We start from the raw sequence: 19295 nt of genomic DNA on the forward strand, positions 1-19295 counted from the left end.
AAATACTGCCAGCGTCAATCTGGGACATTTGTAATGATGGCCTGCGAGTCCTAAGAGTCTTGCAAGAGTGCTGAGGACATTCAACAAAACATTCTGTTTTCCAAAGATGCCAGCTGGGAGAACAAACTAGGTATGCCCCCACTCTAACCAATGTCTATGAATTTCATGACACTATTTAATGGATGCAGTAATATGTTTGGGTTGAAACTAGCCTATATGACATATATTTTCACTAGGAATTTACGAATTACTTCAAAAAGCAGGAAGAGTTGTATTAAGGTCCCTTTAGTGTGTGTTCCATTTTAGACCCATCCCTGCTTTTGATTCATTTTGTAGCTTGGGAACATTGTGTTTCGGTCACTTTTGTCAAGTGTTTTATAGTGTGCAAGCTTCTCTTCTTGTTGTCAAATTCTGATCTGGAATAACTCAATTGATCAATTGGTTTTCAAGTACATTTATATTGTTCTAGAATATGAGTGGGCATTGGACGTGAGACATGAAAACTGAGGTACAGCCAGACGATATGCACAAATTGATTGAAGCGGTGCGAATTTCAAATAGTTTCCAGGTTTTCTCAACTTCATGACATTACAAAGAGCCTTTTGGGTATTAGACTTATATTTCGAATCAATATATTTTACTTTTTTTTTATTTGCCCCGCAATGTTCCGCGTGGGTATGAGACACTGAACAGAAAAAAAACATTCCAACATTCTAAAGAATGCCGGATTCCAACTATATTAATTGCCATCTATCTATGCACATTTCAAAATAATGTCCAAAATGCATAAGCGTTGCATGCCTTGATGCAGCTATCTATGCTGAAAACAACATTCCGAGTGCTAAATTACTACAAAAAACGCAACCGGTTGTCGCCAATTGGTAACCCCTTAAATGCACCCCTAGGGGGACATAAGATCCGAATCAAGTTATGGTCTAAAGATGAGAGAAGCTGCCCACATGTGGACTTCTCATAGTAGACCCAAACAGTACATAGTTCACAATATCAAGTTTGCCTAGGTTTGCCAAAAGACACGATTAAAGACAATTTCAATGTACCAAATGTGTTAGTCGTAACCATAGTAACCATATAGGTGCAGAACATAACACAGAGATGATGATCCTCAAAGGAATAATCTCAAAGTTTATAATCAAATATGCAAAGACTATACAGGATTAATCAATGTCATCCAAAATACATTACACATTAGAGTGAATTCATTCCACATAAATCAGAAAATGCTATGACATACTATGTCAACTGCGTTTTGTGTTACAATAATCACCCAATTCCAATTTGTGGCATATCGCTATAAATGAGGTCCTTTTAAATCAGTAATGCCGACGCGTTTCGGATTTGAACAAATCCATCTTCAGGGCCGGGAGCGTATTGTTTCATAATGTTTTCATGGTAAAGCCTCTATATTCTTATGTTCGCCTAAACAATAGTAAATAGAGAAGATTAGTTTCATTGTTCCAAAGTAAATCCATGTATTAAACTACACGAGTATGAAAGGTACTAACCTTAAACCACTATGTGTAAAGGTCAAATGAAGTAGTTTAGTCCTACCTGTACAATAAAAAAATAAAAAAAGTGTGTCACTATATATATATTGAGGGAATCTGATAGAGAAGATACGAAATATCAACATTACAATAAACATTAGGCAGTAAGTGACTCCCCCGATTAGAGTTCACACATCAAGAGCCGGGTGATGACTATGCAGTACAGCCATTAGAACGCTGTGTAGTCTGGTAAAAGCAAAGAAAACCTGTTAGGTCGAGGGACGGAGGTATCCAGTCCCCGTATGGCTCACTAAGTGTACCTTTCATGTCGAATGTTTTGCAGGTAAAACGAAGAAATGCATAGTCCCCTCCATAAACCTCAAGGTGCACCTTTAGCTAAAATGACACAACATTGTTCATTTCCATTTAATGGATACATTGTTGACATTGGGGTCCCCAACCAAACACAGTGTCATATCTACATGTTATCAAACACTGACAGAAGGACCTTTCAGATATTAATAGTCCACTGAATATAACATCATCTAATCATGGTCCTAGTAAGTTCTTTGCTGTATTGATGAAAGCAGCTTCCATGGGAGCAAATACAATATGGCACTTTTAAGAAGTGCAACTAATTATCTTTTCAAAGGTCATGGGCGTAATTTTAGGCGGGGGCAGGGGTGTTTGTTCCCCCCAACTTTCATGGCACACCATTTTGTCCCCATTCATTTGGCTGGGGCACCTTTTCTTCAGATGTCGTTCCCCCCCCAACATTTTCAGCAAATTTACTCCACTGTCGAAGGTAACAGGTCCTTCTTGTATTTATGAACAAGCCCTCAGACGCACGCTGCATTGAATATTCTTTGTACTTGTCATGTATACGATGGAGGTTTGTTCCCCCATAAACGCAATACGTCGAATATGCTTGTGGTTACACTTTGAGAAATGATGCAACATATCTGTAACTGCATTTAAATGCCCTTTAAGAACATCTGTAGTTACGTTTTACAAGTTTTGTGTTTATATTCATTAACAGTCTAGAAGGGCAAAACCTGGCTCAAGTGTTTCCAGATGATGGACACAGGCATATATTCTGAATATCCATTATTATCAATAGGAGGACCTGCTCTTGAGCAAAGTTATCCCTGAAAAGGGTCATGTTTTCGACAAAATTAAATGTCCAAAAAGATTGCTATCCACTTCAAAATATCCCATGTAACCTGGCGATCCAAACATCTTTCATTTGAAAAGAACAAGCTGTATGCTTTTGAATGGCACATTAAAACCTGCTTACAAATGTCATGTTTTCTATGCATACAATATGTACACTATTGATTTTGGCACTATGGTGGGGACTTAGCACTACCTCGCGGCCAAACAATGCTACTGGCAATGTTTGCAGCATGTATTGACTATATTTTCCCCATATAATGTATTGACTATATTTCCCCCATATCAACTTGTAAGATCAGCTTATATTAAGTGTAGGACAATCAAACGTTAGATGCTGGAATAGCTTCTGTTCCTGCAGCTCACTGTCATTTCTTCTGTCAGCATGTCTCAGATCAGGCACGAGTAAACACAAGATAACTACAGAGCTTGCTTCCCACTAAAGTCCCTGTCAGTGCCCCGTGAAAGAGGGCATGGAAGGGGAGGGGTTTGGAGGCTGTGACCTGTTGAGTTATTGACACCCACCCTGCAGATTGATTGACTGCAGCAAAATACGAAGCCCCTTGCCCACCTTTAATTTATGGAGTCTTAGATCTTATCAATTCCAGTCCCTCTATCCTAGTCACAGTCACATTCACTTATTACCAGCCAGTCTCTCAGCCTATGCCCTGGTCACAGCCTCTCAGTCCTAATAATGCTTACAATCCTTCTGTCTTTGTCCTAGCTCTAGACACAGTTCCCATTCCCATTCCTATTCATTGTCTCGCAGGGCCAGTCACATTCTGTCAACCAAGCCTAGTCCTAGTCAGTCTATCAGTCAGTCCTAGCTAGCCTCTCAGTCACAGTGTCTCTGTTTTTGTCCTAATCACCATCTATCAGTTTTAGTTTTGTCAGGTCTTTCAGTCCAGGTCACAATCTCTCAATCCCATTCCTAGACAGTCATTTAGTCCTAGTTGGTCTCTCAAGCCTAATCCTAGTCCTAGTAAATCTCCCAGTTCTAGTCTTGGTTACTCTCTAAATTATAGTCACACTCACTCAGACATAGCCCTATCCAGATTTTCGATGACAGTCTAAACACAGCCTCTCAGTTCTAGTCACATTCTCAGTCCTAATCCCAGTCACAGTCTCTGTCCAAATCCAAGTCCAAGTCAGTCTCTCAATCCTAGTCACAGTTTTTCATTTCTAGTCACTGTCTTTCTAAGACCTAGCCCTAGACAATCTCTCAGTCCTAGCTAGTCTCACAGGATTCGTCCCAAAGAGTCTCACAGTCCTAGTCAGAGTCTCTCCATTCTAATCCTAGTCTCAGTTTCTCAGTTCTAACCCTAGTCACAGTCTCTCTATTTTGCGGAAGTCCTGAGTGTTACACCTCTTAAAAATGCATCTCAAATAATATAAAATATCAGTACGTCTTATTACCTTGATGCTCCAGAATAAGAGACAGTGAGGCTTAGTAATGTGTAAAATATGTTTATTGTTCATGTAAAGCTTAAAGGTATGAATTATTATGTGGATTTATCACAGTCATGACAAAAAGTATGTCGGCGAAGGAATGCACAGGAATTAATTAGAACTTTGCAAATCATTATTGGATGGCTTCCGAATTAACAAATGATAATGAAAGAGCAGCTCAACCGTGGCACTATTTTACCCTTTTGCACTCAAGCACCCAAACACAAGAGAAAGATAGTCCTTTGATACAGAGGATGGGTGAGTTATACGAGGAATCGCATTTGTAGCCACCTTCAGGATATCTCACCCAGGGGAGTGGTACCTAGCCAGTGTGTCTCATGGCACCATGAGTAAAGCTTAGGGCAAGGGATCAGGACTGCCACCTCCATTCTGCAGGGCTTGTTTGGGCGGGCCCAGTCACCAAGAAGCTTTTAGGATAGAATTTCTACTCAAGAGGCTGAGACAAACTGGAAGACCACAAGTTGTATTTTTATGACATCCATATTAGCATTCCACTTCATTGTAAGGTTCCCAGCAATGAGATGGTGGCGAGCACTGGGAAATAATTAGACAGCTGTGACGAAGTGTAGGCAGTGGGGTGGCCATGGGGCTTGGTTTCACCATCTAATTAGTGATGCTGGGCCTGGGTGGGTGTTCAGGGGATCTCCAGGCCTACCCAAACATACCCCAGTCTGTTAGCAGTGTCCCATCAAATCATGTCCTTACCCCTTTAAGGGAAGTTCCTAGAGAGTATGGAACATCTGAGACACAAACTCACCTAAGGCTGTGATATACAGTAGAACAGGACCCCCATCTTCCACGAGGTGGGTTAACATGCATTTCACAACCATTGGAAAAGTGATGTTGTGGCACTTGGGTGAAAAATGTTCACCAAAACCCACCCAATGTAAAAAGACGGCTCCCAGTGCTCAAACACCTTGCACTGGTAACTGCAGAGCCTTGACTCTGACACTGATGGACTCCTGGCTGAGCAATACAGCACTGGAAGTCCTGATACAGAGCTTCGTAGTGGCAGCCCTGCTCCCAATGTTTTGTATTTTTGTATTTGTATTATACTTTATATAGCGCCTTTAAACAAAGTGCTTTACATAGACCAGTCAACGGTACATTAAAATCGACAATGTAAAACAATGTTCAGGGTCAGCCAGTATCAATCAATCAGATGAGTGAAGCAGATGGGGTTTTAAAGAGGAACGGAACAGAGAGTAGGAAGTAATAGAACAGAGAGACAGAGGAAGGAGGTTCCAGTGGAGAAGAGCAAGAAGCTGGAAGGAGCAAAAGCAAGATTGAGCACAAGGGGGACGGAGAACATTAAGTCTAAAAAGACCAGCACAGCACAGAGGATAAGAAAGAGAATAGAATGAGAGGGGACATGCGAGATAGACCATAGAGAGATTTGAAAACTAGACAAAGAAAATTAAATTTGAGCTGAAAGTACAAGGACAGCCATCCAAGTGAGGCAAGAGAAGAAGAGATTTAATCCAGATGAGAGAGAAGACAAAGTGAGCGAATAGAAGAATGATACATTGAATTAAGAGGAACAAGACGTGAGCAGGGAAGACCAAAATATAGGACAAAACAGTAAACAAGTCGAGAGAAGACTAGCGAGGAAACAAGAAGCTTTGTAGCCTGAAAGGTGAAAAATGGGTGAATTTTGCGTTTGTTGTAAGGATGAAATCGACAGGCGCGCGATGTGAGGGAGATGTGATGAGCGAAGGACAGATTTGAGTCAAAGTAAGACCAAGATTACAGGCAGTGAGTGAAATGGAAAGACTAGAGGGAGGAAAGGAGATAGAAGAAGAAAGAGACGGAGAAGAGAGAGTGTTAGCGGGAACAAATAAGACTTCAGTCTTTCCAGGATTTAAAGTAAGAAAGTGAGAGGTCATACAACATTTAATAGCAGAGAGACAGGAAGAGAGAGTGTGATGGATATCTGGTGTGAAAGATGAGAAGGAAAGAAAAAAACGCAGTATCATCAGCATAAATGTGGTGTGATACTTCAAAGGATGAAATAATAGGGGCGAGGAAGGAAGTGTATAAAGAAAAAAGGAAAGGACCAAGGACTGACCCTTGAGGAATACAATGATCAAGGGAGAAGGAAGAAGAGGTGTTGCCGCCCCAGGAGACAGCAAAAGTACGATTAGGTAGGTAGGATGAAAACCAGGATAAGACAGACCCACAAAAACCAAAAGAAGAGAGAGAGTCCAGAAGTAAGGAATGATCCACCATCTCAAAGGCAGCCTATAGGTCAAGAAGAATGAGAACAGAGGAGTGTTTTGAATAATGAGCTGAGAGAGGAGAGAATAAGTATGCAAGTCAAGGCTGTTTCGGTATGTTGGGGGGGAGAAAACCAGACTGAGTGGAGGGAAGAAGAGATAGATCAGACACGTTTTCAGAGTGCAGTTTGAAAATAGCTGCAGATTTGTATCAAAGACAGCAGGAAAAACCCTAACAGTTCCAAACATAATGAATCCACTCATAAGAGCAACAATAGTACACACATAATCCCTGTTGACGCAGAAGGGCCACCAGGATTGGGCTACCCGCTATATAAAACAGTGGCATATGGGCCATAGTGTGGGTGTTTGGAGGAGTAGATGTAAATTCGGGCATAGCAGCAAAAAGGAGACTGGAGAAAGGCAGCCAGATAGCTAGAGAGTGGGGATGAGGTGGAGAGCACTAAGAAGGTTGTGAGAAGAAACATAATGAACATTGAGGGCACTGGAGAGAGAGCTCGAGTAGGAGGGAATGGAAGGAGAATAGAGAAGGTTGGAGGAGACATAGGAGGAGAGAATCATGATTTTATTAAGAAGCAGATAATAGGTGGATTTGAGGAGGATGAGATGTTTTACATAGAGGAGGTGAAAGAGGAGCCGACACTATCTAAGCCTGGGGGGTGTGGTTCAAGGAGGGGCGGCGGTTACAAGATTGTGGATAAGCATCTAGGAGTTGGAAATGTACCAGGTGCAGGAGAGGTTCCATTGCCACTTTAAAAGAGGTAGATGAGGACTTGGTGTTGGGTACTAGATCCAAGGGCACGAATAGAGAAGGCGAGGTGACCATTCAACTGGTGGAAGCACTGGGGCATGTCTTGCCATAATACAACCTAGATTGCAGCCATTATCCAATCCTAAAGTACAAACACGAACAGGCATTCGAGACCCAGATGCAAGCTCGATCTTGAGTGCAGGAGGATAAGCAGTGGACCTGAGTCTTCCAGCCAGCCAGGGAGACAAGAAAAAAGTGTGAGGACATTGAAACCCCCAAAACTGTGAGTGACTGAGATTCCCCAGATTCCCCAGCATACCCCGAGAAGGGACTCCAGTTTGGGATTCATAAACCCAGAAACTTGCTGTATCTGCCTCCATCTGATCCTACTCTGCTTGGGATTGGCTCCCGGCACACTGCTCAAACTGATCTGAGATCAAACCACGATGAGCTTGGCGGTGCTGAAGATATTATATATGAACCCACCATTGCAAGTCTGTCAATACACTGCCCTTTTAGGGTTACACATGTTTCCTTTTTTCTCTCATGTAAGATCTGCTACAAATCTTGCTATTGTTGGCAACTGGAAACCACATACCAAAGGTTTAGCCCTACTGTTCATGAAGATAACACGTTATATTTTCTGTGTGTAAATATGTGTTGCCTTTTATGAAGGAAATAGTCAGTTGCCAACATGTAATGATAAATCATCAATATGTTAGCATTGTCTGTCGCTTGAAAGTATCACATTTTGCTTTTATAGGTAACCTGGTGCGGACATTGACGGAAGACAATGTAGTACGTACAGTGATTGAATTTTTGACCTACCTGCATCTCAAAGGTATGCAAACGCTGCTTAAAAATCTTTCCTTTATGTGCAGCATATGTCATTGTTACTGCTTGTGTCTTCAGAGTGCGGCTAGTAAAATCTCTTCTTTCATGGTGGTTCCGATTAAACCTTGCCCTTGAGAGACTTTCTGCAGAATAATTCTTACAGGATCACAGCTAACCTGGGGAATTGAAATCTTCACACTCCAGTGTTCAGGCTACTGCACTAGAACCTCAGCACATCATGTGCTACCATTAAGATGTTTATATTGATTGATAAAGCTAGGCTCCAAGTAATCTTGGGGAGAGGGGTCAATGACATGACCTGACCTGACACAAACTAGTGTCCCTGCTAGCACATAATCGTGGATATGGCATTGCTTCCACAATTTCACTACAGGAGGAACATGTTGACATAAACGACTGCATGGGTAATCACTATTTTACCAACTTCCTCGGCTCTATAATATTCAGGGTTCTCCCTCTTAATCTTCATAATATTCCTATTTTATTTATTTATTTATTTATGTATTTATTTATTTGTATACAGGAGGAACAATGCTCTTTTGATAACAGAAGAACGTACAATATATAAGAAATCAGATTTGACGGGAAGCAGTGAGCTTTTTACAATGGTGTGAGTTTGAGGGACAGTCTGACAAGGTTGTGGAGGGGAATACTTTGGGACTATATGTATAGTCCCAGTTGTGGGGGGACTATATTGATAATCTACCCATTTAAGTGTTTTTATCCTATGGTCTTTGTGTTTGCAGATTCTTTCAAAAAAATGTGCCCGAGTCAGCCTCAATGAAATTAGTGCCATTGGGTGGTGATAGGTAAGGCTATAGGTCACAACCACATATACAAAACACAAGACACCTCTGCAATGCATAAACAGGCGCATGCAGGCCGTACATAAACTCCTATCTTCATACTAAGCTTATACGAACAATGCCTACGAGGGGGTACACACATTTCACTGAAATTGGAACTTCAAAGTAGTCCTGAAGAAAGCAAAGGTATGAAAGAAACAAGTACTCACACCATATATTCTGATTATTATTACATATGCCATCATATGTTATATGACCATACAACCCAGCATGTGCACGACGTGTCCTGGTTCTCCCACCCAATGACAGGTGTTACCATCAGTTTAATAGGTACTTTTGGCAAGCACGTGGGTGCTTCTGAACAAAGGAGCCCAGCAAGAAGGACAGTGCACATCTTTTACATGAAGTAAGCCTTCACAGCCTCTCCCTGCACACTCTAAACCGGCTTGAAAAGTAGAAACTGGAGCGAGGGAGAGATTGATGGTGACATGACGCATTACCTTGAGTAGTGGGACTATCTGCTTTGAGGCTCTAGCTGGAATGCATGCCCTCTGGTTGTGCACCCTTTCTACAGCCTTTTCTCTTCGTCTTCGTGCAGCCACATGGCCAGCCTTAGGCAAAGGGTTGTGGTACCCTACTTCATAGGACATTCTGAGGAATTCTTCCCCCACCTTTCATCTTACCTTTCTGCATCTCATTGGCTATTCTGTGAAGAACCTCGCCCATGGATTTAGCAGAGGTCTGGCAGCAAGGGCAAAGAGAATCTTGCCTGAGACAACCTGTACTGTTGACTGAAACCAACTGGCATGCTTCACTTTTCTTGAGGATCAGCCTGAAGTGCTTCAAAGCTCTTATTCACATCTGTGAGGGAACCACTAACTCTATATCTTTGTGCCAGAGTTCATTCGTGTCCTGCATTGCAAAGCTTTCAGATGAACTCTAATGAGAGGCTAATTGCTAGCAATGAGCTGGAGATCTCACAAAGGCAAGCTTGCAGTATTGTAAGATTGACGGATTCCACACCTGCGGCAGGGATTCTTGCCCCCTGCCGCACCTCCTTCCACCGCACCCACTTCTCTTACTCTCCTTCGGAAGGAACCCTTCATCAAGTTGTGACTCATTGGAGTCCACACAACATCATTGGCTGGAGGTTTGAGCTATAGAGCTCTTTGCTTCCACCACAGAAAGGTTCTGAATTCTCTCAACACCAGGCGAAGGAGAGCATCCAAAGGAACGGGGATCAGTCCTTTGGCTTCTGCCTGTGTGTGGCATGTGAACAGGTTGGTGTTTTGCACAGAGGACATTTTGGGTCTGTCCGGCCTGTTGGAGAAACTGGGGCATATGTATGGCACAAAGGGCTACTAGGGACTATGGTCTCAGCTCCAATATCCTGATGGAGCTGCACAAATACACGTTGATGCATGATTGATGTTGCCCTGTAAGGCAAGAGTCCCAGAAGAACCCAATGGGTGCAGCACCCAAAACAAATTAAAATGAGGTTTGACGTGACACTGCTAATCAATATACCAAGTACGTTTAAATAAGCACCTGACGTTTTCATATCCAGGGCAGTTTTCTCTGAACCAAAATGTCCATGCCTCTGAAAACCCTGGCACTTAATTTAGTATAATTAGTGCAATCCTTGGGCAGCCACCTCCCCTAATCTGCCATTCTTCGATTTTATGCCTGCAATACAGTGTTTCCATGTCAGAGAAAGAGAGGCAGAGGGAACAGGAGAGGGAGAGAGAGAGGAAATTAGATAAAGAGAGGATGAGTGGGAGAGGAAAAGAAAGACCGAGAGAGGCAGGTATATAGAGAGTGAGAGGAGGGAGAGAGGGAGTCTCACACAGAGACAGACAGAGAAAGGGAGATTTTATCAGTGGAAAACGGAGACAGTGAAAATGGGAAATGCTTGCATATGGCCAGTGGCAGGAATGTATGGATGAGGCCACCTTGCAATGCTTTGTCTCACATTTTTCTGCCTTTCAATTCTTTGTTATACTGTTTATGCCTGGTAATGTCTTATCATGCCTTCCTATGCCATTATATGCCTTGCTGAAACTTGTTAAGCCCTAACTATGCCATGCAAAGTTAGATTGTTCCATGCTGTATCATGCTAGGGTGATGAACTCCAGGCGAGTAGAATGTAGTCAATTGCCGGGGTCTCCCTTCCAATCGCTCACTGACACCTCACAGATATTTAAACTATGTCACTTAGCTGTACATTGGGTAACAATACAGTGCTCAGAAATGGCCGCCTTTGTGCCCTCTGCTGGTGCTGATTGTGGCGACACTCTTGCCCAAGCCTCAGCGTCTATAGCTGCATTACTTAATCAAATTGCTCCCCCAACGACATCCTGGGCGGAAGATAGCCGGCAGGCGATGCCGGCACTCACTAAAGGGCCTCACTCAAGGACCATGCCTGTCTGGGCCTGTCCGGGCCGGCAGGACGCCAGGACGCTGACTCCATGCGCTACCGTGAGGCTGAACTCTCGCAGGAAAAATTCTCCAAGGCTCCATCATATGCCCACTATGCTCTTGCACCCGACAGTCATCTCTAAACTGTTCTGTTCTGCTTGCATGACCCTGCCCCAACCCATGTACTTCCTCCCACCACTCACGCAACCTACCAGCCCAGTCACCCCCGCCACGCTGTCTCCACGACTTGCTAGCCCTCCATTGTGGGTACTGCTTCCACTAGCCCCAGATACGCTAACACTACTAGAGCGGCCCTCTGCTCCTACTGCTGTGCACCCCTACCCTATTCTAGTACCATCCCGCCCCAGCCTCCCCAAGGTTCACACCCCTCCAGCATCCTCATGTCCTGGTGCCTGTTGTACTGGCAGAGGGACTCCCATGACTCCTTTGTTATTTGCCTGTTGTACCACTCCACCAACGGATAAAGGCTCACATCACAGCCCGCCCCCACTGCCCGGCGCCACGCTCCTTACCCCCTTCAGACAGCCTGAACTGCCTGCATGGGCCCCATTGCCCACCACTATACAAACATGCCCGCACAGCAAGTTAGTCACATTACAGGCCCCATCCACCAGCGCCACTCCACCACCATCACCCACTGCACCACTTTCCACTCCCAGCCATACTCTACCCACGCTACCGCCGAAGGAGCTTGCGATACACCCCCCCTCCTGCACCTGGTCCTTTACCTCCCAAACTTTCCAGACCCAAACCACCTACGACCTTCCCCTGCACAGGCTTGCTTAGACTCAAACACATATGAGCTCGCACTCTCCCACCTCACAAACATCATGCCCCTCGTACCCCACTACTAGCCTACTCACACAGAACTAATCTACTGCCCCACAGAAAATTGCCCAAAATGCATCCACCACACGACTTTCCCTGTCCTAGACAAATTGCTTACACCACACAACTATGTAACATCCGCCCTCCCACCAGTAAAACCACCCTTCTCTCTACAAGCATCACCGTCAACACTAGGCTACACCAGAACTCCCAGCTTGCCCCCATCTACAGGCTCCACCTAATCTGGTTGTACCTAGCTATTCCCACATTCAGCGCACGTCAGTCATACAAACCACGGCAAACAGAAACTACCACCTAGGTGTTATGTGCACTACCTCCCACAGACCCACTGACAAGCAGACTGCCACCCGCAGAAACCTTAAACCCTTTAAGCCTGCCACCCAGAATAGAGACCCAGCAAAAACCACTCCTGGTCAGCAGTCAGGCCTCATGCCCTCCCCACCACTGAAATGCACCCTGATCAATGCAAGGTCCATCTCCTCACATTCTCTGGACATCAACGACCTTATCACCACAGTAAATATTGACATCTTAGAAACTTTGGAAACATGGCTGCATGCGCATCTGGCCCTGCCTTATTGCTAGCCATCCAATCAGGTTACAGCATCCAACACTCAGACAGATGGAATATCAGAGGTGGAGGTGTAGCACTCATAGTTAAGGACACAATGCCCATTAGAAAACAGAACTCTACCCCGCTAGATAATTGCAACATCCGGTCTGTCAAATTGACCCTCACTGACTTTGACACCATCATTCTCCACACTATTTACCACACACTTGGCCCAGCCCTATCATTCAAAGAGAACCTCCTTCAGACTGCAGGGACCTACATTAAGCCCTCTTCCAAATCGATCCTCCAAGGAGACTTCAACCTGGGTTACAATGACCTTGAAGACCTCGCAGCTACCTCACTTTCTAACTAACTGAGCACACTTGGCTTCCACCAGCGTATCAGTGACCCCACTCATAACAAATGGCACACTCTAGTTTGGATTGCAGACCTTAACTGTCAAGTATCCATCCACTCCAACAGCCCCTGGCCCTTGTTGGATCACAACATCGTGCAGTTCTCCATTCCCCTCAGGGTACAAACTACAGCAGTTGCTGTCCCACTACCTTCCATGCTTGCCCGTAGCACCAGAAACCTCACTCAGGAACACCTCGTTCCTATAATCACCACTCTACTACCCCCACGCCCTTTCACCAAAGACCCTAACTTACTTGCTGCCCTGTATACATCAACAGTTGATACCATAGCACTTCTGAAGCCACGCAAACTCAAGCCATCTGCTCACAGAAACTCCTGGCTCCCCCCAGAACTGCAAACATTCTGAGCCCACAAAGACCTAGCTGAATCAAATTGGAAGAAAGAACCTTTCACTTCCAAGAAATTAATGTTCACCACAGCAGCAAAACACTACAAAAAAGACATCCTCTCTGCGAAAACCGCATCTTATAATGACTGCATTGACAAGGCCAAATCCAACAACGGGGAGATCTTCAACATTCTCAGGAAACTGGAAACACCCACCACTAGCTATCATAACCAAAGACGAGACATGGTGCTTGAACATCCAAAATACCATGCTCAACAAAATCGACACCATGCATAAAAAAATAGATTCTAAGCTATCCCTGATCGAACCCTTGCTAGCACCACTAGCGACCCCACCCCCTCAAATCTTCATTCCAAATGACCTCCCTATGCTCCACTACACCGACACCTCGAAAGACAAAGTTACCACTATCCTGAAAGTACTTAAACACTCTCAATGTAAAGGGTATACCTGTCCGGCGAGCCTTATCAAAGACTGTGCTGACATACTAGTACCCCTCATCACCTCTTTCATCAACACATACTTTGCCACAGGCACAGTCCCTACTAACCTCAAGGAAGTGTGGGTTCTCCCTCTTATCAGAAAACCCCCTCTGGAACCTGCTATCTCCACCAACTACCGGCCCATCATTACAGCCCCCTTCTTGCTGAAAATTCTGGACAGAGCAGCCTATCTGCAAATCCAAAAATATCTAGAAGCTAACCACATACTAGGCTTACGCCAGTCAGGGTTCCGCCCTGGTCATTGGATAGAGTCTGCACTTCTGGATCTGAAGATCCAGATTGATGAAATCAGAGATGAAAGTAAGCCTGCCATGCTGCTACTCCTTGACCTACCAGCTACATTCGACCTAGTATACCACGAAATTCTGCGCCGGCACCTTTCCTCCTCAGCTATCTTCTCACCCGAGGCCACATCCTCGATCGTCTCATTCCTAGGCAACAGATCCATTCGAGTCTTCTCAGAGAATTCCAGTGCTTCCCCAGCAGCCATTACCTGCGGAGTGCCACAAGGATACTGTGTATCGCCAACCTTGTACAACATATTCACAATTCCACTATTTGCCCTTCTAGACTCTATTGGTGATACCTACACAAACTATGCGGACGACACACAGATCCTGCACCCACTCACTGGCAACTACTCTATAGATGCTGTGTGCCTCAATTCTGTGTATTCTACCATTCAGTCATGGATGGCCACTCAACGTCTATGTCTGAATGATGAGAAGACCGAGAACCTCCTCGTTGGACCCGATACAGTCACCAAAATGCTTGACCCCCAATACTCCACCTTTAATATTAATGGTACACCGATTGGGGTCTTCCCATTTGTGAAAACACTTGGAGCGTACCTGGACACTACCCTCCCACTCTCAAGAAATGTCAGTGCCATTACTTAATCTGCCGCCGACACGACCAAGTTAATCAACGCATCCAGACCCTTCCTATCCCCTGAGAGCTGCCTTACCATAGCACGAGCAACCGTAGGCTCTCGGCTCGACTACTGCAACGCCCTTCTAGCAGGTACTAGAAACCACAACATTCAGAAATTACAGATTATTTAAAACAATGCACTCAGAGCAGCCTTAAATATCCCCAACATTGAGACATCTCTGTAGCAAGAAAAAAAACACTGGCTTCCTGTTCGTGAATTAATTCGCTTCACATACAAACGCTTGTCCAAAGATACCCCGCTTATCTATCCCAAAATGTTACCAAAGCACCCTCCCTCAAACTCTCCAGGGCAGCCTATGCCCACCGAGTCACCCAGCCCTTATTCAAATGGGTCAAATCTGGATGTGCCAGCTTCCCTGCCATTGCAGCCAAGTAATGGAACCTTATCCCACCTTCCTTGCGAGCAGAACAGTCATACTGAGCATTCCGGAGAGCTTTAGAAATATTGCTGTTCAACTAACCTCATCAGACGACCATCGCCTGAAGAATTGTCAATCCAAGCACACTGTATGTTTTATCATGCCTGTACAACCTTGCAAGTACCTGGTCAAGTCTATAGCGCCTGTTTGCCCGGGGGCTTTGTTCACTCTACAAATGTCAAAATAAATAAATAAAGTGCAGCTGGACATTCCCTTTACAACAGCAACTGACATAGCCAACCACATATGCTGTCCAGTAACAGTAAGGGACAGCCCATTATATTCTGCTAATTTAGTATGTTATTCTGCATCAATGTTAAGTTAATATTAATGTTAATATATGTGGGCTAAATACCCAACATGTGCTAATGTGTTACTTAGTGCCACTTACTGTGCCTTGGTTTAGGTACACAGGTTACACAACTGTCACTCAAACTATCTGGCCACCGGTCGTCATCTCGTTCTAACCCCACTGACGCACACATCACAGTTTATTCAGGAGCAGGAGGGTTCCCTGCATATAAATGAACTGCAGATCTGGCACAACCAGCAGGACTCACGAAGACGTACTCGCATCATCCTATCAAACCCACTCTGTGTGAGGACACGGCTGTTTGGTGTCTGGGCCCCTGCCATGACCAGTCTGGACTGGGAAGTGATGGGGAGAGCTGCTAAGTTTCAGACCCTCTGCCAGGGCTGTCCCATTGCCCACCCTCAGACATAGACCATAACATGCCACCACAGCTTAGGGATTCAACGTCACGTAACAAGATGGGCAGCACCATGAGGTCCTGTAAAATGGCAGAGGTATGCTACACAAATCCCATGTAGCGAAGTATAACCTCCATCAGGGGCGTTGCTAGGGGGGGCTAAGGGAGCTATAGCCCCTGATCTTTTGGTTGTAGCCCGGGATAGAATCTCAGGAGCTACAGCCAAAAGACTAGCTAGCCCTCAGTCCCAACAGTTCCAACATCAGCGTAGCCCCCGGTCTTTTCCAGACCTAGCAACTCCCCTGACCTCCATCGCATTCCATTTGTCACTTTTATGTATACCAGGATGGTCCCTTTACAGCAATTATTGACATGCCATGCACAGGTACCCCCACCAGGTGCCAGGATTTGTCATCGTGGCAGGATCATTTTGATTCCAACAGTGAATCTGGTGGAGCAAAGGCTATTCGTCGTCGGCTCTGCTGGATGTTATTAACGTTCTGTCTTCTGCCTGTGGTGGGAAATGGAGTCAGGGAGGTCCTTAGGGTCTCCTGCCATTTTTCTCAGCAAGTGGAAAACGCTCTTCGATCACCTCTGTGCGCGCACCTATGCGCATGGCTGCGATCAGTGATTGAGGCGGACATGTTCAAACATGGGGGGCATTATTGAACGGGGTCCCTATGGAACCCATCTGCTTTATCCTGGTTTACAAAAGCAGGCAGAATCCATAGGGGCCCCATTCTCTTTGCCTGCATAACAATCTGATAAGGGCAGAGATGCCGTAAATTTCCATGCACAGAGATGGGGCAGTCATGCAGTGGTTTCCTCAGGCTCTGCCCTATTCCGTCCAGTTAGACGTATCTAGGAACAGCTCTTCCTGGCATGTCTCATCAGGTTTGAGCGAGTTAGTGTCCTCACAGACATGTGATCCCCAGTGTGCACATATGTCTGGCATTCCTGTGATTTCCCATGTGCTCCCATCTCATGCCAAAGCGGGAAAGTCTGTCTGAGCCGACTGGGGACTCCTCATCCTTAGACTTAGATTCCCCCGTCTGCTTGGATCGATTTCTTTCCCTGGAACGGTGCTTTCCGGGTTTTGGTTAGCGGCAAATATTGTTCATGATTGATCAAATATGATAGTAATTTTTGTTTAAACTGTAGTGCCCTCTCACACTACTCACAAAAGCGTGAAAGGTTGCTCACAAAAACCTCACAGAAAACCCAGCTTGAGACTCCTGGTCCAGAGCCTCACATTTGTTGAAAGAGTAAAAGTAGCAAGGAGATTGTTGAGCACTCATCCGTGTAGGGGTAGTAGAAACAAAATGTGACCACATAGTACGATATGGATATTCCTAACGAGGAGATGACACAGCAAATCAGTGTTCAACATGCCTACGTGTATTTACCACAAGACGAACTATACCTTCATTTTCATACTACCCAGAGGGCCTGAATACACAAAGTAGAGATGCTTAGATATTACTTCTCATAAGTGGAGTAAGGGAGCTTGGCAAGGACACCTGGATTTCCGACTGTCAAGTTGAGTGTCCTTTGTCTGGCGGGGGAAGAATAATAAACTCCCTCAATACGCTGGTCTCTCGCAGACATTGTCGAGCGATGTTACAGGCGTGGGCATCCTGATGACAACGAATAGCATACATGTATCGGTATATCAAATAGGGTGCCACAAGTTCATGATCCCCAGAGACTACATGCAAGCACCATTAGCCCATATGTCCATCAGACTAGCTCAACTAACTTCACATGGAAGATCATTCCTTACAAAACGACCACTGTAACATATGGCCAATGAGGGGACAGTCCCTGCTGCAGACATTACCTCACTCAACCTATCGAATACAGACTTAGAAAGCCAGTCATAGAAAGTTTAAGGGGGAAGGGCAAAATACAACTAAGCCCCAATCGCAGAGAGTATTTTGTATGCAGCTGAGACGATGCACAGTGTGAGAATAAGGTCTGCAACCACCCACAAATGGGAGGTGGTTAGCAATAATTAGAACTGATATTGTATATTTAACTTGACACATCGACCCAATCGACTCTGAAAGGGATTATATTAAACTTGTTTTAGTCAACACGAATTGGACAGCTTGGCTTTTGTCTATTGATTACCTTTCTTTCCCCCACTCTGCTCCAAGAGTTCATTAAAAGGATGAGATCCAAGCAGTTAATATTCCAATCATGGTGGTAGGACTGGGGGGGCTATGATGCACCTGCAGCGAATCCCCTGTCACTGGGGATGGTAGCTCAGGGGAATGGGGGGGTCATGGAAGATCTGGATTGACTGCTTGACGCCTCCATGGGAATTCTGCAGGAAACATAGCTGCAGGGCTGGGTAAATTGCCTGACCTTGAATGGAAAGCATGTGTGCCAAAGGTCCAGAAGAAACATGGGAAATGGGCGAAGCACATAAATTGGGTTATGCCAGCTTTAGAATTAGTGCACACAAAGGGCAGCGGGGTCGTCCAAGTGGGTGACCGATAACGCGGGTAGCTGGGGAATAAAATGCAATGGTAAAAACGTCCCAATGTAATTCCGAAGATATTTGATTGGAATTTCTGGTTTGAGCCCCTTTTATTATAATAAGTATTTACAATCTTGTACAGAGAATGCTTTGCCAACAGCCCTTGAGGACTTCTTGAATTGGTGTGATGTTCAGTGTCAGTTACATACTTTGGAAGCAAACTAGTGGAAGATTTTTTTTAACATCAAGTTTGAACCACTTCTTATTTTGCCAATCCTCCTCAAGAATGAGGACTTAGTTTGGGGTAATCCCGAGTTGGTAGCAAAGCAACCTAAACCCATACACCCAAATACATTACATGTTAGCCCAACGGTTAACTAATGCGGTGTTTAGAGCTTTCAACATTAAACTGCAGAGTGACTCTCCCGCTAGCTAGACCTACATTAGTTGCGCTAATTAGTCTAGTCACATAGATTACCTGTTAGTAGACCGTCACACTTGGGTATGAGTAATGATTTCGGAGCTCATGTTATTAAAAGTTGCAATTTGACGGCGGGGAGCCATTACGTTTGCACTGCATTGCAAACTGTTCCCACTCGCCAAATGTTTATCATTTGCATATGGCGGAGTGCAAAAGTGCAGGGCAAAAGGCAGCGTAGATGTGTAATCCATGCAGGTGTAAATGCTGGAGCATTTTGCATGGCACAGAGGAAGGCAGGTGGCAGAAATGCAAGCTTGCGTTCTACCCATCCTTTTCGCCTTACTTCACATTACGGCTCACTGGTACATGAGCTCCTTT

The 19295-nt window shown here is 44.8% G+C and overlaps 1 protein-coding gene and 1 long non-coding RNA gene across 4 annotated transcripts in view; one reads left to right on the forward strand and one right to left on the reverse strand.

Annotated features, from left to right (window-relative positions):
* The window catches only part of GAL (galanin and GMAP prepropeptide), a 266855-nt gene that overhangs the window by 194285 nt on the left and 53275 nt on the right, over window positions 1-19295 (forward strand). For both annotated transcript variants that reach the window (XM_069624118.1, XM_069624117.1), the window contains one exon: window positions 7900-7977. In XM_069624118.1, coding sequence (XP_069480219.1) covers window positions 7900-7977 — 78 coding nt within the window. The remainder of the gene's footprint in view (window positions 1-7899; window positions 7978-19295) is intronic.
* LOC138503972 (uncharacterized) overlaps window positions 1131-19295 on the reverse strand; it is a 174104-nt gene continuing 155939 nt past the window's right edge. For both annotated transcript variants that reach the window (XR_011279743.1, XR_011279742.1), the window contains 2 exons: window positions 1524-1569; window positions 1131-1437 (listed from right to left, as the gene is read on the reverse strand). This is a non-coding gene — a long non-coding RNA (uncharacterized lncRNA). The remainder of the gene's footprint in view (window positions 1438-1523; window positions 1570-19295) is intronic.

Source organism: Ambystoma mexicanum, chromosome 11 (genome assembly GCF_040938575.1).
Source record: "Ambystoma mexicanum isolate Mex_15411 chromosome 11, UKY_AmexF1_1, whole genome shotgun sequence".
Lineage (NCBI taxonomy): Eukaryota > Metazoa > Chordata > Amphibia > Caudata > Ambystomatidae > Ambystoma > Ambystoma mexicanum.